The sequence below is a fragment of the Centropristis striata genome, chromosome 10 (assembly GCF_030273125.1).
Source record: "Centropristis striata isolate RG_2023a ecotype Rhode Island chromosome 10, C.striata_1.0, whole genome shotgun sequence".
In the NCBI taxonomy this organism is placed as follows: Eukaryota; Metazoa; Chordata; class Actinopteri; order Perciformes; family Serranidae; genus Centropristis; species Centropristis striata.
The window spans coordinates 32,109,653-32,135,135 of NC_081526.1; the positions used below are offsets into that span (position 1 = coordinate 32,109,653).

At 39.0% G+C, this 25,483-nt stretch overlaps 2 protein-coding genes across 2 annotated transcripts in view; one reads left to right on the forward strand and one right to left on the reverse strand.

Moving 5' to 3' along the window:
• LOC131979538 (receptor activity-modifying protein 1-like) lies at positions 1-8,621 on the reverse strand. The gene is made up of 4 exons (XM_059343556.1): positions 8,404-8,621; positions 7,297-7,339; positions 5,420-5,558; positions 1-1,702 (listed from the first exon to the last, which is right to left on the reverse strand). Exons 2-4 carry the CDS (start codon positions 7,337-7,339, stop codon positions 1,444-1,446), a joined length of 441 nt encoding a protein of 146 aa, XP_059199539.1. The 5' UTR covers positions 8,404-8,621; the 3' UTR covers positions 1-1,443.
• A 13,310-nt stretch (positions 8,622-21,931) lies between these two features.
• The window catches only part of igfbp2b (insulin-like growth factor binding protein 2b), a 151,078-nt gene continuing 147,526 nt past the window's right edge, over positions 21,932-25,483 (forward strand). The window contains exon 1 of the mRNA XM_059342590.1: positions 21,932-22,363. Within this exon, the coding sequence (XP_059198573.1) occupies positions 21,955-22,363 (409 nt within the window). The 5' untranslated portion in view covers positions 21,932-21,954. The remainder of the gene's footprint in view (positions 22,364-25,483) is intronic.

Here is a 25,483-nt window from a genome sequence, read left to right on the forward strand (position 1 = left end):
TATATTACATTTGACATTATAGGAGAAAAAATATTACAACAATAAAAGGCTGACAGTTGCTTTGGAAGAAATATCAGCCAGTCATGTGGTGCATGTTTGACATCATGCAATCAAATGTTTTACGATGATTATTAAAAGAACATATTCAGTTTTAGTTAGTGGTGGCCAAATGTAGCTTCATGAACCATTTCTTAATTTTCTGAGCCTACTAGATGGCGCTCTCTGTCCAACAAACTGTTAAAAGCATATTGCCATTCCATGAGCTTTACTCTTTAAATGTGTGGTTAACAATACAACTAATGGTTCATGAGGCTTCAGCTTTGCTCACTAATATTAATAGAAAATATTGCATATAATGGGACACTTAAAAGAATATATCAGATTAAATTTTTTTTTTTACTGGTAACAGATCATAAAAGTGGAGCCTAAAGCTTTATTCTTCTGTGTTTGTATGCATGTAAATAATACACTGTTGCCCATAAAGTTGCCATTACCCAAACAATGGGAGCCATAAATATTTTAAACATTTATCATTGAAAGCACAATAGCTTATATAATAGTTAGGGCTGGGTAATATAGAGAAAATCAACACTATACTATCACTATATTTTTTTAACAAATACCTTTATATGGATGTATCTTGTATATGCATTAATTTCACAATTGATGCTTTCACAAAATATTTACTCAGTGAGATTTCTGATAAATAATCACCAGTAATGTGGTTATAATGACTAAGTGGGTGAAGGCAAATAACAGAGCAGCTAACAGTCTGTTAAGTTCAGAAAATGACATCACTTTACTACAATACAGCCTATAAAACCAGGAAACACTTATGCCAAATACAATATTACATACTAAAAAAAAACATAAAACAAATATATTTGTCATATCACAATATCAATGTATTGCCCAGCCATGGTTACAGGATTAATGCTGTTTTGCGGGAGTCCACATTTTCCAACAGTGTTGCCAACTTTGCAACTTTCTCTCTAAATTTAGTGACATTCCAGACCCTCTTAGAAACTCTATTTATGTAAAAAAAAAAAAAAAAAAAAAAAAGGTCTAGTGACAAATTTAGCATCTCAGGGGATAAGTGAAGAATATGTTGTAATTAATTGATATGTATGCTGCTCAAAGTAATCACACTCCAAGGCTCTTCTGCCAAGAACACGGGTTTTTCCATTACTTTGCATCCAATGCAAATTATAAGTGATGACAAATATGCAGATGAGTGCAGGTAGCATCTGGCGACTTTTAGCGATAGTGCTAACTACTGACATTGGAAAGGAGTTGGCAATACTGTTTTCTGATATCTCTGCACTACAGGTGCCAAGTGCAAAGTTAGCATGACCAACTGTCAGAATGGCCACAATCTTAAGAATAAGTCCCAGGCTGAAAAATACTCTTTTTTCCTTAATTTTCTTCTATCCCCTCAGCACATCAGAGCCCAATGGAGCTGGGCATCTCTGTGTTCCAAGTGGTGAGATTATAACAGAGAATTGGTAAGAAGAGTGTGACAATGATACCAGGTGCTATTAACATGATAAGAGTGGTGAGTGGGGGGTCTTGCATCTGTCCACAGAGCTTAAAGTACATCTGATGTACCTCCAAGAAGACGCTGTCCATCAGGAAGCCATGACCCCGACACCAAGACGCTCTTGCCCAATCGTCCACGCAGCCCTTCAGCTGGTTGTAGACGCTACAAAACAAGAGAGCACGGTTAAGATTGTAGCGATGCTGTCATACTTCCGGGAACGCCCCGGACTCAAACACGCCTTCTGTTCAGCAAATCACAAAACTGCCGGTGTCGTGCCAAAAAGTGATAGCCTGCCAGAATCTGATTTCTGGCCGCGGGAGCGCACACGGCAGCCCGTTGAGCGGTAGCGTAAACACGTCTGCTTTTCTCTGGATTAAACGGTTTTAATATGCAGATACACACAACTGTATTATAATGTAATTATAGCAAAGGCATGTGGCTTCGAAAGTTTAACGTTTGTTGTTGCGTAATTATTACAACTGTGGCCAAAAGAAGTGTAGTTTGTAGCGAAATCAGACATGGCAACTACGTGATAGACACGTCTATTTCAGTTTTCACCTCGCAAAAACTGATTGAAGGCATAGTATAGTTACTGAGAGGTTATTTCTGCCTAAATATGACTTGATCTCATTCATGAGCTTCATAATGTAAACACTAGAGCTCACAGGACAGCTTGGAATCCCTTTAAAGGACCATTACAACGCAAAAAAGGCATTTTCACCTGCCAAAAATTGATTGAAGGCCAGATACAGTTACTCAAAGGTTATTTCTGCCTAAATATGACTTGATCTCATTCATGAACTTCATAATGTAAAGATCTGACCGCTCAACGGGCTGCCGTGCGCGCTCCCGCGGCCAGAAATCAGATTCTGGCAGGCAATCACTTTTTGGCACGACACCGGTATGGGGAATTCAAGATGGCGGCCCGCGGCTACTGAGGAGGAAGAGGTCTAGCTCGTCCATTGTCTGCTCCGTTAGCTTGCCAGTCCCTGGCAGCGAGTTTCCAGTCCGTGTTATATTGTGTAGTGTTCGCTTCTCACCTTTGGATTTATTCACTGGCTCCAAAACTCCTGGCTTCAACCCGACGGTCCTTCTCCGACATCTGCCGGCAACCGGGAGGTAAAGCCGCGGTCAAAGCTGGTAGACGCCGGAGGCGCCACTTAGTTTGGGTTTTGTTTGACCAACTTTTATTTTCAAAAACTGACTATTTTGTTTACGTGTTGGGTACCTGAAAAGGACTATTTGTGGTTGGAAGAAAGAGACTATTTTTGGTGTTTTGGGCTGTGTGAATTATTGGTTGTATTTGGGAGCACTGAATTGTATAATACACTGTGTTGAATTGCAAATTCTTGTGTGTATGTGTTTTGTGTTTAATGGGTCGCCTTTGGAAAAGGTTGCTTAATTTCTGGTTGTTAGTAGGGTCCATGCATGTGTAGGCATGGGTCCTGTGTAAGGTTGACAAATCAAAAATCTAAAAGAAAATTGTCAGATTAGCTCTGACTGGCACCCCAGCACTGTCAAACCGCTACAAGATGTTTCCAAAGTGTTTCCAGCAGTGTGGAGGGCTGAGAAGATCTTGCTAATTCAAGTAAGTTACACGTTTTTATTATTCCTGCATTTCGATTTCAATTAGTACATTATCATTGCATGTTGAAGCAATACAAACATCTCGCATTATTATACACTGCTAACATGCCATGCAACAGTAAATTCAAATTTGAATAAAACTTTGTCTGGCACGTCCAAGATAACACAACAGTGTGCTAATCCTCTTTCATATATATCGATTGGAAAAAACAAAATGTATGTATACACCACCAGTTGCACTTCACATGAGATGATGTGATCATAGCAGTGCCATCACTGCTTTACTTTGCCATCAGACAGCCATTTATGACAGGGAACTGAAGCCACTACATCCATCTATGCTCTCTTCAAAGCCACCAGACTTCATTTGCAATAACAGTCATTTTACCTTGCAGAACACACACTGTAATAAATTATTCTGTAGTGATTTCATTTTACTTAATATATTTGATAAAATGTATTAAATATAAACGCGTCCTTGATTTTGAGGCAGTTGTTTAAGTAACTTTAATATAAAAATGTTTGAGATAGGATCTACTTATTCTGATCACATTAAATATAAGCCTTATGTGTATGTAATTCTAAATCAAGAGAATTTTGAATGAATCCAACACAATAGAATTAGTCTGTTTTTAATTGACAGGCACTTCCTGTTAAGTTGTTATTAACTCAACTTGTAACTTAGTTAGATTTAATCAATAACAATTGTACAATCTGTTGCCTGAATTTTATTGAGTAGCTATTGTTTATCTTTTATTACAGTGCAGGAATTGCAGGTCTTCTGCTGCCCAATCCATTACTTAGTGTGTTAGTTTTAAGGCCCTTTAAAGCACCAAAGTCACAAAATAAGACAAACAAACTACCCAATGGAAGCAGCAGGAGACCATCAACTCCCATGTAAAATTAATTAGTACCTCACCTTTAAGTATCCGTTTAATAAACAAAGCAGTAGTTACCAAATTGAAGCAAAATTATTGGATTGACTTCTTTTTCTCCTAATATTACTACTTTCCTTTTTTCTTACCACAACTTTGCGAAATCAACAGCAGTTACACCCATGATCATTTCTACAGAAGTAGAAGGTAGTTTGACTTTAATTTCATATGAAAATGGATGGAAGACAGTGTCCATTTAGTTCCAGCCGCTGTTCCTCAAGTGGGCACCCCATTGTTTGGAAAGCTGTCACTGATTGATGCACCAATAGCATTTGAATTGAAACTTAAAGGCTGGCGTGGTCCTTTTAAAGCTGCAACTTTAATATTCGAACTTCAAACTCAGCATTTTCAGATAATGCAAGTGAGCCAAAAACATCATCTTTCCTTGGCAACTCCAAGCTTTTCATAAATGGAGAAATCACCCACTGCTGTTTAGAGGGCAGCTTACATTTCACAGTTAATTTTTGACGTGTCATGTCATCTGGGTGGAGAAGCGACCGTAGCCTCGCTAAAGCAGCATGAATCGCGTGAGTGGTTGTCACTACCAAGATTTTAGTGTGGAAAACATCCACTGAGGTTCAATTGAGCCTGACAGCTGGAAGCCTGATCAACAAGCTGGGCTCCTTGTGATGATGGACGCTCCACCCTAACACACCATTTGAGCTGTATGAGAGCTTAGCCTCAAACCATGTTAACAGTGAAATATGGATTATTACAGCCATAATTAAAGTCTAACTGCAGTCTGTTGTAGGTAGCACGGCAAGAGTGAAAGTCTCCACAAACAAGTGCTGTCTGGAAACATGAGCCCAGGAGCAACAGTCTAGCACCTTTTCATTAAATGTTGAGTAATTAGCTGAAACTTTGACCAGCACCAAATGTAGCCAGGAAACAGAAAAAGTATCTGACGTTCCCATGACTGAAGGTCATATATCTTGACTGAAACGGCCATAAAATGTGTGTAATGTGTCACTTTATCCAGCCTTCAGTTTACACTCAACATGGCGTCGTCCAACACATGCATGGCAGAGCTCAAACAGCAACCTTTAAGACAGACTCATTGGTGGAATGGTTCATATTTGTAATAATATATTGTTAATTGCACACAAGTGATCATTTATGCAGGGATGTCTTGAAGTATTTTTGGCCCTAATCCTGATCTAAGTAGTTGAAAATTGGGTTTCTCCAATACAAAGTCTGAATGATTCTTGATTTAAATGTTTGAATAACAGCTGTACAGCCTTCTTAATGAGACACATAATTTTCACAAGCTACTTGATCCAAATACTGAAGGAATATTACGTTTATAATCTGTGACAATGAAATAAATGACAACAAGAAACTGCAAACTAAAAAGTACCGTTTCACAGTTGGCCATGGGCACCTGCCCTGGTAGCCACTTGTCTCCATGCTCCTGTTGAAGTCTGTCAGGCAGTTGTCAACACCGCGATCAAACATGTGGGGGTCACATGGTGGAACAACAAACTTCAGAGCCGTCCCTGCACAAAATAGACACAAACTGTTAAAGTCATAGACACAGACGTAGCTGCTTAATGTCTGTTTTAGATATGTTTAAAATAATCCCTAAGAGGCTAAGGCTAAATTTGGAAATGCAGATAAAGTCTGAAGATGTGGTGTCCACACACTCAAAACCACAAAACAAACGCATATATCACAGCCCTGTTAATCTGCTGAGTCTCAGCTGGTATAACCTCCGAGAGACTGTATGAAATAGCTCCATAGCTCAATGTGGGTGGCTCCAGAGGTTGATACTAGATCCCAACCAGCAAATGGTGGTGGCTTGGTTAGGTTTAGGCATGATGAGTGAGACTGGTTAAAGCCATTTTAGCATCCAGTGAGGATTGGCTTTAGGAACCAGTGTAAAAAAAGACAACAATAGCTACTCAATAAAATTGAGGCAACAGATTGTACGCATTATTATTAATTAAATCTAACTACGTTGAGTAACTAACTTAAGTTGAGTTAATAACAACTTAACAGGAAGTGCCTGTCATTTAAAAACGGACTAATTCCATTGTGTTGGATTAATTCAAAATTCTCTTGATTTAGAATTACATACACATAAAGATTATAATTAGTGTGATCAAAATAAGTAGATTCTATCTCAAACATTTGTATATTAAAGTTACTTAAACAACTGCCTCAAAATCAAGGACGCATTTATATTTAATACATCTTATCAAATATATTAAGTTAAATGAAATCACTACATAATGATTTATTACAGTGTAGTCGTGGAACTGCAGTTTCTGAAACCTCAGCTTTCGCTGTTTTTACATTCATTCATTTTGAATTAATCATTGGTACCAACAATTGCCGTGTTTCCATTCGAGTCAAATTGAATTTTGAAGAGAAATTTTGAAATGTCGCATTAAAGAAAATGCAAATTAGGGACTTTTCCATCAACTGGTTTAGATCAAATAAACAAAGCTACTTTAACATACTTTGGTCAGAAGATGGCAGTGTAATGTATTGCTGTAGGTTTATCCGTCAGAAGAAGAAGAGACTGAGCAAGAGAGAGAAAAAAAAGGTTGCTAATGGGACAACTTTGGCCACCCATGAGAGAAAATATGTCATCAGGAATTAGATTAAATTGGGCAACTTGAAATTGTTCCTCCAAGTCAGCTCGCTGACAGCTGATCAGTCATGAGTTAATGTTCGCTACGTCAGAACTTATTCACGAAAAGTGTTTCCATCTCCCACTTAGCGCATTAACTAACTTTTGAAACTTTTTTAAAGAGACAAATACCAGCTCAGGAGACTGTCAAAACTTTTATGTGCATTTTGAAAAGTTTTTTCAAATGTTTGTGTTTCCATTGAGCTTTTCTCATGCAAATCTTCAAAAAAGTGCATCGCAATTTATTGTTTGAAACACTGCTAATGTTGTGATATATTGTCGGTGAAGGGCTCGAAATAAACTTTGGTTACATTTTGGCAAGGAAGAACTGGCATAACCTTTCACAAAGGGTTTTTTCCTCACTTACATTGGTACACATGAGTCTCCCCTTTACAGACCACAAATATAGTTTTTCTTTTCTAAATTGTGCATCATTTTTTCTGTATTTTATATCACTATAATGAGGCTTTAGAGCTTGTTATAGTGTAATGGGCATTTCATTTTCAACCCACTTGATGATTTCTCTCTTCAGGTGTATAATGACTTTTTCTTCTTCTGCCAGCAAGTTAAGTAAAGTTAAGTGGCAAACTCTGGCTTACCTGTCCAGATGAAGATAAGTGCCAACAGGTATGCAGTCAACATCTATAGAAAAACAAAAAAAAAAAGAAGGTTGCATTCACATAAAGGACCAACGTTTACAACAGGAGTGTAAATGAAGTGATCAATGTTTCCACATGCATTCATCTTTTTTTTTCATTTATCCTTTATTTATTTTCTCAAGGAATCATTGAGGGCAACCCCTCATTTGCAATGATGTCGAGTACAGAGAAAACACAAAACAGAGAAAACACAAAACAGAGTACAGATAAAACATGAAACAGCACAGACAAAACACATGCAAAAACATTATAAACAGTTACAGTGAAAAGCAGAGTTATTGATTATCATAGTTTTAATGGAGAACAGATAGAGACTGGTGGATATGCATGAGTCAGAGAGAGTCCTCAGCCTCTTCTGTACAAAAAAAAGAATGTAATTCATAAAAAGTTTGCAGTCTCAAATTGTGATCTGTCATGTCCAGGTGCACAGGCACACTTCCCCCAGCTGGAAAATCCATTTTATCCACTGCCTCGCCCACACTAGGGTGCTTAAGTGCAGGACAATACTTTGATGAAATCCAAATCACAAAGGCAATGCATGAATGAATAAAAAAACCTAACTTTATATTAACCAAACTGTTTCATGGCAGGATTTTGAACATGTTTAACAGATCAGCTCCACATTTTAAACAGAATTTTAAAAAAAAAAAAACAATAAGCTCCGTATGAAACAGACGTGGTGGCCATCTGCTTCCTGGACATTCCCACAAATTAATGAACTTATCTCGTGGGAGGCAGACACTGAAAACAGATGTTACCAGGGAATGCAGCAAGAGGAAGATATTTCTTTCTTGCTTTTTTTTAATAACCACACATGTTATGTCTGCTTGTATGAAACAATTATACAGTAAATGCTGTGAATTGTCAAATTTGAAAGTAAGCTAAAGGTCCATATGGAAAATTAAAGACTGATGTGGATTAAATCTGTTTTATATTGTTTACCTTTAAAGCAAAAGCAGCAGTTGTATTGTACTCAACAAATGTATAAAAAATTAAAGTTCAAATCTTAAGTTATAAGCAAAGAGAAAATGCTTTGTAAGCACATACCCCAGCTTGTACGTTGCTGTCTGAGTCACTATTGTTTCCTTGTGGATCCCTGGTAAAAGCCTTGACTAGAACCTGTGCTGACGATGCTTCAAATGGTTTACCAGCCAACAAACAGATGCACAACTGGTCACAAAAAGCCTCTGTGTGATCTGGTCCAGTTTTCTTATCGGTGTAACTCACAGCTAATTGGATTGTGCAACCGCAATGGACAGCCTGCTTCCTTTCCCAGACTGAGCCTGGCTGTTCCCATGCTACCCAAACACATGTAGCCCCCCTAGAGACACTCGGAGAGGCCCAATGTCAACAATCCTGCATGGTGGTATCTTCCAGATATAATTAAATCTACTACAAGGAGTTTCATTCTGTGTGGATTTTGGCGGCCCCCGCGGACAAAAGCGGTAGTGTGCACATGAACACGACTGCCTCGTGTCAGAAAGATCTTCATCTGACTAGCACGTGCATTTGTTTTGGAAGCCAGTCGAGTCTGATTGCAGCCGTGGCAGAGCGTTGCTGTCACTGATGTGATTGGTTGGTGAGTTCAGGAACACCCACCACCATGATTGGCTCATGGGTGCAGGGAAGCTCACTTCTGCGGTTCTTTTACTTCATGTATCTTTACTGACTGCTGTGTTTAGATCAGTGGCTGTGCATTAAATTGTAGTACAATTTGTGGTCAATGTGGCTTCTGTGTGAAGTTTGCATGTTCTCCCCGTGTCAGTGCGGGTTCTCTCCAGGTTCTCCGGCTTCCTCCCACAGTCCAAAAACATGCAGCTTAGGTTCAGTGGGTGACTCTAAAATTCCCGTAGGAGTGAATGAGAGAATGAGTGGTTGCTTGTCTCTATGTGTCAGCCTTGTGATTGTCTGGAGACCTGTCCAGGGTGGACCCCGCCTCTTGCCCAATGTCAGCTGGGATAAGCGGTTAAGGATAATGAATAAATAAAACTAACAATTGAATAATGTTACCTTACTTGATACAAAGCCAGCTCGCTAGCCAGCTAACTTCTAGGACTTCTAACTTCTAAGAAAGCAAAGGCACTGGAAATTTTAAAAAAAGGCTGTCACAGACAAATCCAAACAGTACAAACAGTAGTGGGCATGTGCTCAAGAAGCAATAAAATCAGTGTGTTCTACTAATATATCCTTCTGTAGCTATGTAAGATTAAAAACTTTAGTATGACAGTGGTGGAATAAAGTAAATCAGTTTTTGAGCAGTTCATACACCTAGGTTACATGTCAGCCTGCAACTCACAGATTTAAAAGTTATCAACATTCCTGGAAATTTGTGTCTTCACAATAATTAACCAACGGCAAACTATAGCTCAGTAGCAAGGCCAACATAAATGGTATAGTAGTGATGTCCAAATGATGCTTCATGAACCATCAGTTACATTTGTTGATCTCAATAGATGGCACTCTTGGAAAGCATGAAGAAATGGCAGCTAATTTCATTATTAGATGATATATTTATGTTCGTTGTTAGGCAGCGAGGGACCTCTGGTAGGCGTGGAAATTATGATGGGAGCAAAGTCAGGCAACATGTTGGAAGAATGAATCACCAAACACAGAAGTTTTAGTCAGGAGACTGCTGTTTGTGTTCCATGTGACACCAAAAGTCGATTTTAACTAACAGACAAGTCCGTGACATAAGTAAAGTACATAACGTAACATGTTATATTTACCTTACCAAATGTACCTATTAAATGTTATTTTGTGATCCTAAACTAACCGATTGGTTTTGTTGACACAACCAAACTAACCATTTCACATCATGAACCACGTCTTTAAAACTTCAACCATTTTAAATACCAATGTTCATGTTGTTTTGGGGGTCATTGGCAAACAATTTATTCTGTTGTTTAGGTATGAAGACATGTTGGAGGGAAATATCTGGCTTTTTAGTTGCTCAGTGTGGTTGCGGTTCATTCGAGGGAAAAGAGGCAAAAAGTTAAGCTGTAAAAACCAAATCAAAGATAATAAAAAGCACCATAGAATTAAGGGAATTGTGAAGATAATCTGTGTTATTGGTGTTTGGTGTGCATTTGTTTTTTACATTTTAGTTACTATACATTTGATCCACTGTTACACAAAAATATTGATTATTGATTGGAGCTGGAACCAAAACCTTTTTAAATTAAGTCTGCTCTAAAGAATAGATCTAGCAACTTGAAACGCACTGTCCGAAAAACGGTCTTCAGCCGAGGCAATCCACTTTGTCCAAAGTCAGAAAGGTCCTTGACCGAAACCGCAATCCAAAAACAGTAAGAACACAGAAAGAAAAATCCATCAATCCATTTTGACAAGTGTTGGAAAATGGTTACCCTTCAAAACTCATCTCTCGTCCTCACTCGTCAAAATTGGAAATCTTCTTTCTTGATGGAAATGTCCTAAAAAACCGTCTTCTTCTTTAGTTGCAAAAATCCAAGTCCTACCACCGATGTGATAGTCCTTAGATCCAGAGAGATTCAAAGAGTCTTGCAGCTCCTCACGAAGGATAACCTCGATCTTTCCTTGCGCTGCAACTTTTGTACTCTTGCCACTCCTTAGTTCTCGAACTTTCTTACTGCCACTCCTCACTAGTCATCTCATTGGTTTAATTCTCTTTCTAACTCTGATTCTTCTGTTGCTGGCCAGATTTCCTTTAGTCCGTTCCTCCCAACTTCACGACTTCGTTCAGTTTTGCATGTACACCAAGTTACAACATGTCTCGGCTCAACTCTACTCTCCTTTCAATTCCCCTTTTTTCTAACTGACTTTGACCTACTGTCCCTTCTGTTCAACACAGTCATCAGAATTAATATCATAGTCATCACATTTAATAAAAATGATCACTTCAGTTACCACACGTACAGCACATACTCTTCCACTGATCATTATTGTAGTTTAACTCAACAGTTAAATCACTCAATCCCATCAACTTGGTAATATATCATTACACATAATAAAAATCATTGCTGACTTTGGTCATTTATGTATTTTGATCATCACATAACATCTCAGAATCAACAAGTTTCATAGTGCATTTGTGTACTACATCATGTTAGGAAAGTGCTAAACCAAAGCCTCGTGTTTTCACAGTCTCATACCATCTTTTGTTGGTATTTAGGCAAGCAGAGATCTCAACTCACTTGACAGCCGCGTTCAGACTGCCAGCCAAAATCCGATTTTTAGCCCATCCAGATTGGAACTGGATGGCTCTTTTGAAGTCTGAACAGTCACAAATCACATGAAATCCGATTTTTGCAAACCGGATCGAAACCACCTTCGGGAGGTAGTTTCAGATCGCATTTGGACAGATGCGTCTCAGTCTGAACCTCCAAACACTCAGATCGGTTTTGACTGTCCGTGACGCCACTCTACGCGGCACGCGTAGCGCCGGCAGCGCGGAGACGAGGGGTCCACCGGCAGCCGCGCCCGACTCATGCGGGCCCGCCGGGGTGTCCATCCGCCCGGTTTCTCCCCTGGTGTGTCTGAGATGTTCTGCACCTCTACTGGACAGTGATAAGGCCAAGATATTGAGGTGACCTGCCTCCATCATGTTTGTTGTTGTTGTTGTTGTTGTTGTTGTTGTCGCTGTCGCAATTATGACGTCTGACACCATGACGACGTCAGACGCTCTGTCGCCGTTACTAAGGCAACCTGTCAGATCAGTCAATAATGTGGCCCAGTCTGAACAGAGCCATATCCGATTTGGACACTTGCTAAAAACAGTGTGGACAGTCAGCCCTAAAAATCTGATTTGAGTAGGAATCTGATTTGAATCAGATTTGCCTGCAGTCTGAACGCAGCCTAACTCTTCATGTACAACTGTGTGATAAAACTGATGCTGTACAGTTGTTGCTGCAGGGCTGTTTGGTATTCTCTGGAGTAATTACCAGATAATCTGCCTCCAGAGATCTGCTACTGAGACTGCTTCTCCGAGGAGCCAAAAGCTTAAATGTGTCATCAAATCTATTAGAAATAACAACTGTTCCCCTGTGAAGAGAACATCATGCTGCTCATAAATACTGCTTTTATTGAATTGTGTCATTATAACAAAAACAAGCAAGAGAAACCATTTCTTGTACCAATTTTATAAAAATCTTTGTCTTAATCCTACATCCCCGCTGGTCTGTTGAGTGCTGGATATCAGAAGCCTCCCAAATATAGGCCTCCTTTTCACTCTTCTCCTTTGAATTATATCCATGACTGAGGAAAATGAGTGACTGTGGAAAATGTGACCACCTTGCTGTGGTATTCCATTTGTCTCGACTAAATGACTCTTTGAAAGATGGATCTTTCAGGAGCCCAGTTAAAATATCTCTCAGCGCTGCACTATCAGGTCGTTCCGCTTAAGTGTAAAATTAAATGTTCCAACATTGTTCAGCTATTGCCCACTCATTTGGAGTTGCTAAGCAACGCGTACACATAATATAATCATAATGCATTTGTGAGTGGAGAAATGCTGAGGAGTGGTCATAAGAAAACATTTCCATTTCTCTAAATTGAAGGCATAACGGTGTAAGTGACAGAGCAAACAGAGTTCACGGCATATAGTTTGGTAAAAGGCAACACACACGTGCTGTTTGGACAGTGTTTCTTATTTAAAGTCATGGAAAATATTTTGTCAGGTAGGAACAAGAGGGCATGCAATGTAAACTTGATATTTGCCTTTAGAAAGCAGAGGGAAACATACATTCTTGTTTTTCCACATTTGTTACGTGCATACCAGCAGCCTTGTATACATCTGTATGGTTCTGTAAATCAGTAGTTCTCAACCTTTTTGAGTCGCGACCTCCAATTTAACATGCATGTTGTCCGCGAGCCCCGCTCACTGAACAGAATCTCACACGCACAGTTCAGATCACCCAAAAAAGAAACAAATGACAAAAAAAGACAGAAAATGACTAAAAGAAGACACAAAATGACAAAAAAAGGAAACAAAATGACCAAAAAAGACACAAATTGGCCACAAAGTGATCACTAAATAACCCAAAAAGACACAAAATGACCAAAAAAAATACACAAAATGACCTAAAAAATAAACAGAATGACCAAAAAAAGACACAAAATGACCTAAAAAATAAACAAAATGACCAATAAAGACACAAAATGACAAAAAAAAGACACAAAATGACCAAAAAAGGAAAGAAAATGACCAAAAAAGACACAAAATATTCAAAAAGAGACACAAAATTACCAGAAAAGACACAAAATGACTAAAAAAGACACAGAATGACCAAAAAGACTAAAACACATGAACACTTTAACACAGTGGAGACAGAGCTGACTTCCAAAATGATTTGGCGACCCCCAGAAATCATCTCGCGACCCCAATTGGGGTCGGGACCCCAAGGTTGAGAATAGCTGCTGTAAATAACTTGTGTTACTCTGCTCAGAAAGTTGCACTGAAGGTAGCTGGAGTGGGAAAGAGGTAAAAATCAGTGGCGGAATGTAACTAAGTACATTTATTCAAGTACTGTACTAAGTACATTTTTGAGGTACTTGTACTGTACTTGAGTATTTCCATTTCACTTCTACTGCACTTCATGTTGAGGCAGATATTGTACTTTTTAATCCACTACGTTTAGCTGACAGCTTTAGTTACTAGTTATTTTCTGGTCAAGATTTAACATGAAAAAATGGGATCAATTCAAAATGATGATGCATTTTCATTCATTACACCACCTAACAGAATATGAAGGAATTTAAAGAAACCCTTCCTGGACAACAGTAAAATGCTGCTTACAGAAATGCATCAAGACAAATAATCTAATAATATATTTAAGAATATATAAAACAGTCTGAGTGATCTGTTCTGCATAACATGATGATACTTTAAGTACATTTTGACGCTGCAGGACTTTTACTTATAGTGGAGAAATTTCACATTGTAGTATTATTATTTTCACTGAAGTAAAGGATCTGAATACCTTTTCCACCACTGTTAAAAAAAAATACACCATAAAATGCAGTATTATAGCCATTCTTCTATATTATAATTATGATGCAGTTTAGTGGATCCACGATTGTGTAAATTGATTTATCCTTTCCGTTAATTCATCAGAGTAAATATTGAGTCACCGGGGAGCAGCATTGGAAAGGACACATTCATTTTAAGTGCAGATCATAAAAATTGGCTTATGTTCAGCAACAACTGCACATGTTTCCTAAAAGAATGTAGTGTGTGTGTGTGTGTGTGTGTGTGTGTGTGTGTGTGTGTAGAGCACAAACAAAAGGCCCACAGGATGTAGCTGTATCAACAGATACAGTCATATTTCAACATTATGGGAAATGTGCTTATCGTGGTATGGCTTAGATGAGAAATCTGATACCACTCTCATGCTCACATCTCCGCTTAGCTTAGTAATAAATTGAAAAGAAAGTCATTTTAACATTTCTATTTGTGTACACACATACATGTTGCATAGTTTACAGTTGTTAGGGAGAGCCATGCTCCATACTGGGCACACACACACATAAGATTTGTGTTCTCCTCATCTATCTTATCAGTTAAATAAACCAAGTAAGCATATTTTCAATGTCAAAGTATTCCTTCAATTAGATTTGTAGCAATCAGAGATTTGTTGTCGTTGTTTTTCATTCATTTTTATTGGTTTTATATTAAATACAAATTCCACAATACATTTTGTGATGTTCAATACCCAACTTGTACAAATATCCCCACCCTCCCCAACCCATGGCGACCCCTAATGATCTCTCCACCTCCACAAGGTATATAAAAAAAGGAAACAATGCAAATATACAAATGTAATACAGACATGGGAAGAAGCAAGGCAAACAAATATGTCGGTGCTGCACTCTCTCTTTAACCAAAGTGTAAGCTTTATCCCATGCTTGTAAGGTTTTCTGACTGGCTCCATGCTCAATTACAAATAAGTGATGGGCAGAGATTACAGAGAAACACCAAATGCATCTTTTGCAATAACTTGTCAACCTTTAATGTGAATCTGTGATCATGATGCACTATTAGGGATGGGAATAATTAATCCATGATCGATTGGTGTTCGTTAAGAATTTGGTCGATCACGTGGAATTTTTAATCGTTCCGTGTTCTTTTTATTTTATCTCTGACTTCGCATCAGTATCACTGAACTGAAACACGGCCGAACGTTCAGTTCTGCGGCCATAAATAAGCCAATGAGCTGAGAATTTAGTGGATAAAGCTACAGTTTGCACACTGAAAGTTGCAATAACAATTATAAAATACACAGAAATACAAGAGGATTAATTTGAGCAAAACTAGCTTATTGTATCAAACCTTGCTAGCATGAATTACTGAGTTTAATTTGATCCAAAACGTATTTAAACACAAAACACACTTAAATATGAAGATTACTGTGAAAACTAACCTCATGCCTCTTCGGGGGCTAAAACATAAAACATTGAACTCCTTGACGTTATCTTTGCAGTTGAATCTCACTTGAGATAGTTTTACGATTCACAGGATCAAGTCTCTTTTCGTCCCTTCAAAATAAAAGTGTCTGTTATCAAAACAGGCTTTTGCATAGTACTATATATATATATATATATATATATATATATGTAATCTTTTATTTTGCCCATGTATGCATGCAGCGATTAATCGATTAATTGATTGTTAACATTATAGTAAAGCAACATTGTCATATGATTCAGAGTAAGATGACTAATTTGAACATTCATCTAAATAAAAGCATCTAACTTAAGACCATCTTACAAAGTAATCAAACCAGCTGTGAAGGCAAACTGTACCTGTTCCCTATTTCCTACCCCTGTACTTCTGGCACTGTTGCTAATACCACATCCATCTTTGAACTGTGTTTGTAATGAGGAGAATACCACACCAGCCAGGAGCTTGAGAATGAAATGTCTTGCGGTATGCCAGTTGTTCAGTGGAACAAGTGTCTTCCATCACCATGCAGCTGCATATGTGGGTGGGGAGGAAATTGTAAGTGCCCTAAAATGTCAGTGGGTTGGAATTTTTGTTGAAATTGGAGTTTGGGCCAGAAAGTTGGAAATTTCACCACACAGAGTAATGCATTACTGTAAGCCAAAGTCTCTTTACACGACCATTAGGAGGCAGCAAAGCAAGAAATATTTATTTATTATAACCAAACATCTTGAGATCACTCTTTATGGTATATGAAGCACATAATGTTCCAGTAAGAATTTACTGATAAAAAAACTTTTTCAAGCTCGTCATTCAGACATTTTAGTTTAATTTGTCTGTGACATATCTCATAAATTAGAACATCAGTCTTGTTTACAGGCCAGTCACACCAAAAATCAATGGAACTTACCATTCATAAGCTTTTCTTTATTCCCACTGGTCCTGTAGTAAACCTTTTTTTCCAGTCCAGAAACCTTATGTAAGTGGCAGGATCGGGCAAAGTGAGGATAGATGGCCCTGACAGACATTACTTCATGCTTCCAGACCAGCGACATTGAAGCGTGTTACACAGTGAACTACACTGACATCACGCCGGAGCTGCACTGCAGGGCTGGAAACCCTAGCGTGCATCCTGGGGTCAGTCAGAGACGAGGAAATATCTCCCTTGTGTAATGGGCGAGAAGTTTCCTGTCAGTGCACAGAGGTGCTACATGCGCTTCTTCACATGACTGTGTGTTAGTTCACACTACGTAATTATCAGTCATGCTCGTCTGCTCCTTATTAGTACCAGCAGTTCAATGCCTCAATACTGACTTTTTTGTTTCAATTAACAGAGACGCCCAGAAATGGAGCCCTCTCCAGAAATGTGCTACTCCCCAGCCAGTCAGAAGTGATAGGTATTTACTTATGAGTACTGTCAAAGTTCGTTTTTTTGCAGAACAGGTGAGAGGAGAGTAAAATCAACCTGGTCTCACAGAAATCCGTGAAATAGCCACGGATTTTGCATAACTCAAAATCCGTGGAATAGCCACGGAATCGCTCAAATTTCCGTGAAACTGACACGGATTTCGCTACAATGCAAGTTAAAGACAGTCATATCCCATGGCCATCCCATTGATATTTTTTCCTATTGGTTTGTTCCAAGTCACGTGACTTTCAAGGTTCTGGCGGTCAGAACAAAAAACATGGCGGACAGTTCTCTCATTTTTAGTGAAAAAATTAATATTTTGACTTTGTTTCTGCATAAAAATGGATTTTGATCACATTTCTAGCAAGAAATATATGTTTTATTTTCTAAATATTCACTCAGTGAATGTACATAATCACTTTGTGGTGAAGATCTCGCCAGAAAAATATGACTGTCATTAACTTGCATTGTAGCAAAATCCGTGTCAGTTTCACGGAAATTTGAGCGATTCCGTGGCTATTCCACGGATTTTGAGTTAAGCGAAATCCGTGGCTATCTCACGGATTTCTGTGAGACCACGTTGGTAAAATCCTTTTGACTATTTATTTAAGACAATAATGAAAGAGTGAGCATGTACATGGACCTTCTCTGTTCAGAAACCACAGGCTGCTAAGCAGTTAGCTGCAACCACCTCCCAGAAAAGGATACCTATTCTTACTTTTACACAGAGTTTTATAATGTGAATGTGCGACTATCTGATTGGTGAAAACTATTGTGGCAGCACCATGGTTTAGACTCGGTCGCCCATTTCGTTGACACGCAGGCTAGTGCTAGCCTCTTGCTGCTTCAGCTTCCGGACACCGCCCAGGGGAAGAAAAAAGCTAACAGCGCACTTCTGTATCTTGTCTAGTGTTCGTCAGCGCCTATCTTCAACTGGGCCCATGACCTTGAATTATTGCATTAATTAATTTTAAATACTTGCTTTTTAATTTATTATTCTGTGTGCTGTGCCTGGCATATAAAATGTGTGTTTTATGCTTTGCTAAATACATTTCTAAGCAGCATTTTACTAAAAGTCATAATGCCGATTATTGCTAATTTTTATTAATCTATAACAGTTTAAAGGATAAATAAAAATAAATAAATTGTACAGCTGGGTATAAATTGTATGTGATTTGTTCGAACAAACATTTGCATCCTGTGTGAAAAAAAAGTTTAATTATTTTGAACTTAAGTTACGTCGTTAAAGTTGTAAACCTAAGTTACGTGAATTACATTTTTGTATGTAACGTACGTTTTTTACGTAACTTGCGGCAGTCACATGACCCTTGTAACTACTTCACTGACAGCATTTACGTACATTTATTTACTGTTTAACTGTGTTATATAATACCTTACCAGAAGTTTTTTGCCCTAGTTTTATAACATCCACAGAAACTGCAGCCTTTTTTACAACTGCGGACTGTCCATGTGTGTTATTTTTAGAATGCGCCGTTGTACCGTACTGACACATGACCTCTTCTGCCGTTTATGTTGGAGAACTAGTTGGAAATGGAGCCCTCTCCGGAAATGCCTAATTAATAATCTTGACTAAAACAACCAGGTTTCATGCAAATACACTTGAATAGCTGCTATTCCTCAAACCCATGCATACAGCACACTACTTACTGCACAGCCCCTACATGCACTGTGCATTCCTCCATCACATATTCAATGTTCAACATGTTCATATGTTGGACTTTTTTGGAGGGAGAGGGGCTCTTTTTTCACTTAACATTTTGAATGGGACTTTTTGGGGATTTTTGGACGAATATTTAACTCAACATTCATGTTTTTGTTGTTCAATGCAATAATTGATTGTTTTACTTACAAATAAATCTGTTGAAATGCCATGTTATTATTTTAAATATTTCCAAAATTCCCCAGCTTAACTTCCCTTGGAAAGTTTCTGGAAATTTACCAGAAATGTCCCACCCCTTTGCAAATCTAGTATACAGGCTCAATAAATTAGAATATGGTGGAAAATTTCCAGTAGTTCAAACCAAATAGCCCCAACCAAGTATTGAGTCATATAGATGGACATACTTTTTCAGAGGCCAACATTTCCATATTAAACATACTTTTTTTAAAAATTGGTCTTTTGTAATATTAAAATTTTTTGAGACACTGAATTTTAGGTCTTCATTAAATGTAAGCCATAATCGTTATAATTACAAAAAATTAAATAAGTTAGGGTGGCTGGGCTCAGCCTTAGAGATAGGGTGAGGAGCTCAGACATCCGGAGGGAGCTCGGAGTAGAGCCGCTGCTCCTTCGCGTCGAACGGAGCCAGCTGAGGTGGTTTGGGCATCTGGTAAGGATCCTCCCGGGCGCCTCCCGAGGTGTTCCGGGCACGTCCAACTGGTAGGAGGCCCCGGGGAAGACCCAGAACACGGTGGAGGGATTATATCTCTCTCCTGGCCTGGGAACACCTCGGGGTCCCCCAGGAGGAGCTGGATGTTGTGGCTGGGGAGAGGGACATCTGGAATGCCCTGCTGCCCCCGCGACCCGGCCCCCGATAAGTGGAGGAAAATGGATGGATAAATAAGTTAAGACATGAAATGTTTCATTCTGTGTTATGGATTTATAAATTGTGTTATTTCCACTTTTTGAATTGAATTACTGACATTAATAAACCTTTCTATGATGATAATTTATTGAGATGGACCTGTATATACAAACATATCTTCCTGATGATAACAAACTTTCCTTTTCCTGCAGCACCACCAGGACCACTTGGTGACTTGATCTAGACACGGCCATCGATTGTCTTTCTCGATGGCTGTTAGTCCTGCCGGCCCTGCAAACCCACGGGATACTGCTTCCAGATCTACTGGGCACTTTCAGAGATTGATGACCCTTTAGTGAATGGCCACCACCTCCTCTGTGACTTTCTGGATAATGCAACAGAAAGTGGAACAAAGCATCCCAAACACTCTGGAGACCACTGCCCCACCTAACAGCCAGAAGATGCAACTGGCTAGGGTGCTGAACACGGACGTCTGGGGTTGATTATGCTGATGTCCAGTGGCTGTAGCATGTGTTATGTGGAGGGAACAGCGGGATTTCAATTTGGTTTTCTCTGGAGATGTCAATGAGATGGCGATCACAGTGCTAATCCATGAGAAAGAGGTGGTCTTTGGGGGTATATTTAATAAAATGCTATGGTTCGGTAAGTTTAGACATGGATACATGACTCTTTTACTCCTTTTCGACCAAAGCAGTTTCAGGGCCGGTTCGGAGCTGGTGCTTGTGCTGGTTCGCAGTCGGTTCAACTTGCAAACCGGCTCTGAACCTGTTTGTTTTTCCACAGGCTCTAGAGCCACGTCATTACGTCACTGTTAACGTCTGAATACGTCTTAGCTCTCGTATAATAACAACGGCAGACTACATGTCTCTACAGCACATCTACTGCTCGTCTTGATCACTATGCACGCCAAATTAATTCTTATTAACACGGAACGTAAGATGTTAATCTTGGACTTTATTGTAAGCTAACGCTAGCCCGCTAACGTTAGCACGCTGGGGAACACCCGCTTAAGTTAGCACACTATCACTCACCCGCTAACGTTAACACGCTAGTTTACTTGTATCAATCATAATGCAGTTAAATAAATCAAATAAATGAATGATACATGTTTTAGTTGGTCTCTCTCAAGACACAGAGTTGGTCTTGTTGGTCAGATAGCCCCACCCCCAGCCCCTGATGTAAGTGGTTCAAGACAAGCAAAGAGTTGGTGCCGCTTTGGAATCAGTTTTCCCTGCTTTTTTCCCGGGAGCCAGTTCTTTGGTTTTCCACCGCCAAAGAACTGGCTCTGGTCAAAAAGCCCTATTAATGGTGTTCGCAAATACATTTCTCTCTGAAAAAAACATTTCTATTGCCATAGGTGATGCAGCAAGTACCCTAGCCTGAACAAAGAAAGATGGATACATTTTAATCCCATTGTGGAATCGGTGACAAAGTCAAAGAACATCAAGGTGAAAAACAAACAGATCAGGAGTAAACAGCCCTGTATCACAGTTGTCTTTAGGGTTAGGGTTCATAGGCTGAAGGACAGCCTTGGCGTAATCGTTACGGTTTTCCAGATGCATTTGGTAACAAAGCACATTATGTTGACAACCCCCACTAGTCAAAATAATTGGACTTCATAGAAATGGAGAGTCATTTTGGCCCCTGGTCTCCCCTTTAACTGAGCGCCAGCTGACATGCAGCGAGTGAAGGGGCCACATCACAGACACTCAACACAAGGTTTAATATTCCCCAGGAACGATCTGGTTTTCCATGGTTTGCTTTGACTAGAAGTTTCTTTTATGAGGGAATGTGCGTGGTGCTGAGTCAGTCGTACTTGTATTTGTCATTTTAGCTTGGCACTGCAATGAACTTAAAAAATAGCAAGAAGTTAAAGTCCATGTTATTTCTGTTGATCTTATTCTGAACCTGGACTTGGAAGCACATGTAAGAGTAATAATTCTAGCATTTGTGCACAAATTAGAATACCTGTAAACTTTTCGGGGATTGAACTACATCTTATATTTTACTTTTTTAAACTTGCATATGTATCTGCACAAATAAGCCAAACCAAAATCAATCATTCCAGGATGTATATTTTGATCAGGTTGGTCCCCTGCTTCTTTTTACAGTCAGGCAGTAACATGAGAGCAGATAGGACCCTGTCAGTGGCATCACAGTGTTTACCCACACACAGTTGACTTTCAGGGTCCATACTGTTATCTTCCATGTGGCAATCTGACTTTCAGTCGTCACTAAAAGACCTACAAAGACTTAGAATGGTCATATATTTTACTTATGGGTTGCTGTTAGCATTCTTTGCTTTGCCTGTAACCTTACTTGGTGATTTGGCTTTCCGATGTCCAAGTTGTACAGCGGAACGTCAAGCTCTGTGTCCCAAAGTCACAGCAGCATGTATGGAAATAGTGAGGGAGCCCGGCTGCGGCTGTTGTCCCCTGTGTGCCAGGCTGGAAGGGGAGCTCTGCGGGGTCTATACGCCAAGGTGCTCCGGCGGCTTGAGGTGCTACCCAAGCACCGAGTCTGAATTACCTTTGCAACAGCTCATCCAGGGTTTAGGACGATGTGGACAAAAAGTGGAATTGGATGTCACAAGTTTGGACCACCATGCTACAAATGGTAAGTTTTTTTGAAGAAAACATATTGGAGTTAAAGCTCCACTAATCAAAAATTCTACATCAACAATGGATCAAATGGCAAAGTGCCATGTACAAGGGTGAACTCTGAGAATTTTCACAAGACTCTACAGCCCAGTGAATGTGAGTTAACCCCCCATTAACACTGTTAATGGCTTTTAGTTCCATTTGGCTCGGCCACCTCCATGTTTGCTTGTGACGTAAGGTGAGAGCCATGTGCAGCCAATCCAAGCCCACGCTTTGAATGTCAATCAAGCCCTGGTGATAGTCAAATTTGGTTCTGAATTTCACATACAGGGTCTTACTGCTCTAATAACTATCGTTTTCTGTAGGCAGTTGTCAAATACACCTACTGTATGGTAGCACCCAAAGCTAGCAACTAGCTGGTGGTTGATGGTTTTCAGCAGCTACGGGACATACTTCCTGTAGGAGTTGATGGAGACGAATGGAAACGAGAATATACTGTACATTGAACTTATATTTATCTGGAGGCAAGGAATATGACTCCAATTAATTCTGATATTTACTCCATTTAATGCTTGCTGGATGTGAAAATTAGCAACTGTTCGCTAACATATTTGTAAAACCACATAAGGAAACACTGAGATGCTGGGTTTTCACTCTTTCCTGTGTAACAGCAATTTTCCGATTAACATTCAACGTCATGGTGGTCTGATGGATTTTCAAAGGATATTTTGTCTTAGTGGGAAATTACATACAGACAATAAACAAATCGTTTAAGCTGTAGCACAGAGATAAACAAACAAACAAAAAAAATCTGTTTTCCAGACACAATTAGGTAATGACAAGCAGGTTATGTGAGACCAAAAACTATTTATTGACTGTATGAGAGACACTTTTACTGCTTTAAGATGCTGAGATCCTTTGATGAATATATATATATATATATATATATACATACATTTCTACATTTGGCATTTATTATCAATATATATTTCTTGTGTTTGTCTTCCTGAAAATACTTTGCATTTTACAGGTTTTGCACATTGGAGAAAATATATTTTAGTTAAATAGGTTAAATAGGTTGCTGCATGTAGTAGTGTGAACATCAATGAATAAATACATTAAAATATATGCAGAGATATACACAGTATAGTAAAAGTGGTATATGACATATATAGTAAGATAGAAAAAATATGTAGGAGTAGGTACCCAGCTGTGATCTCAGAATGAGCTTGTTGCCATGTTTGTTATTCATATCCTGCAAATCTGGTAGTTCTATACAATCTGAAATCTCTGGTGTGCATGGTTAACACAGTCCAGGTCCGGCCTTAGAGTCCCTGTGGTAAAATACAGCTTGTGTCAAGAAATGTAGCAGCCACCTCACTAATGGTTCAAACTGTAAACCAACATCAGTCACCATGTTATGAACAGATACATTATTAACACCAAGGAAAAGTAACATTTGCATTTTGAAAAGGAACTATCAAACACACTACACATCTAACAAAGTGCAAACTTTTGATACTAATTCTTTTCACTCCTTTCCTCCTGAGATCTCAGTCTGGCCCACACCATCTGGTCACATTTGTGTCTCGGTTTTTGGCCCCATTTTCAGAATCATTACACCCTGATATATTAATACCAGGTTATTTTTTACTTTTAATAATGGGAACTGCATCACACCAAATGAACACCAAAATGTCAAGGACGTAGCTGAGAAGGCAGGACTCAAATACACACCAGAGATCTAATTCCAATAGTCAAAAAGGTGTTTATTTTCAAAAACAAGGTCAGTACACAAGCAGGCAATCACACAGGCAAAGGTAACCAAACTGAGAGGCAAAAAGGAAGTATGAAAAACTGCTTAAGGATCAAACACGACAAGGCTATGACTATGAGAAATGCTGGAACGTGAGATAAGAAGAACAACGAGCTGGCGACGAGACAAGGCACAAAGGAGGTTATATGCTGGGTTAACCCTTTATCAGGCGAAGAACCGTATTTGGTAACTTCAGCGGATATCCAAAACTGGGTCCCCATGTCTCTCTGTGAGGTCGTAGAACAACATGGATTTCTTCCAACTAATCAGCTAATATTTTGAGAAAAAAAGCTGCAAATTTACTAGATTAAATTGGCAAATCTACAAGAAAAAAAGTCACAGATTTTAGAGATTTAAAGTGGCAAATCTGCGTGAAAAAAGTCACAGATTTACAACAAAAAAGTGAAAAAAAGCAATCTTGTTCTCGCAGATTCACCACTTTAAATCTCATAAATCTGTGCATTCTCATAAACTTATCTCAAAATATTACCCCCCTCCCCTGGTGTGTGTGTGTGTGTTTTTTGTTTTTTTTTACACATTCTAGCTGTATGTAATATCCTCCAATAATCTCTAGGGTAGAAATTTGGAATTTACAAGTATTTCAATGAGTGCCCTATTAAGGATTAATGGGGAGTGATGAGACATAGGTGTGGAAAACACAATCAGGGATCAGGTGCACACAGACGAGGAGGGGGGCGAGGCAGACAGGAACCTGAAACAGAGACAGGGGTCAGAGATCACAAAATAAAACAGGAAACACAAGACATGAAATACTTAACAGAAAGTGGATTCATGCCACAAATGGCTAATCAAACTAACATCCTGTTGCTTTTTAGACAGTTTTTCTATGACAACATGTAACTCCTTGTAATACTTGTCCACTGCCATGTACTTCGATACTGTAATTTAATAAAAAGCCTTCCAGCATTTATCAGGGAGTAGACCACATAAATTAACATTCTGCATGTGTGCCAGCATCACCAATCCAGCTAGTTTTGACCTGCCATCGTACCTGGGTATGATATTAAAATAGTTCCCTTACAATAAAGATGGAGGCGGCGTGCACTGACTCAAAACAATATTTTCACCGCAGGCCACTTTTAATATCAGAAAAACCACATCTACATCAAACACTTTTGGTCACAATACTTACTACCCGAACAAAAAAAAATAACACAGAAATCCTGTGGGGACACAGAAATGTCAAGCTTTGCTCTCCTACATTACAGTTACTGGGGACAAAGGGTCATTATTGATTGCTGAAAATGAATGTTGACATATGCAATGTGTTTGGCAGGCAGTGACAGGCCCACATCTGTG

Excerpts from the sequence above, each read along its gene's own strand:
- LOC131979538 (XM_059343556.1), bottom strand. The coding sequence starts at position 7,339 with ATGTTGACTGCATACCTGTTGGCACTTATCTTCATCTGGACAG. Across the intron at positions 5,559-7,296 it reads ACTTATCTTCATCTGGACAG|GGACGGCTCTGAAGTTTGTT; the intron begins GTAAGCCAGAGT and ends TATTTTGTGCAG. Across the intron at positions 1,703-5,419 it reads CCATGGCCAACTGTGAAACG|CGTCTACAACCAGCTGAAGG; the intron begins GTACTTTTTAGT and ends CTTGTTTTGTAG.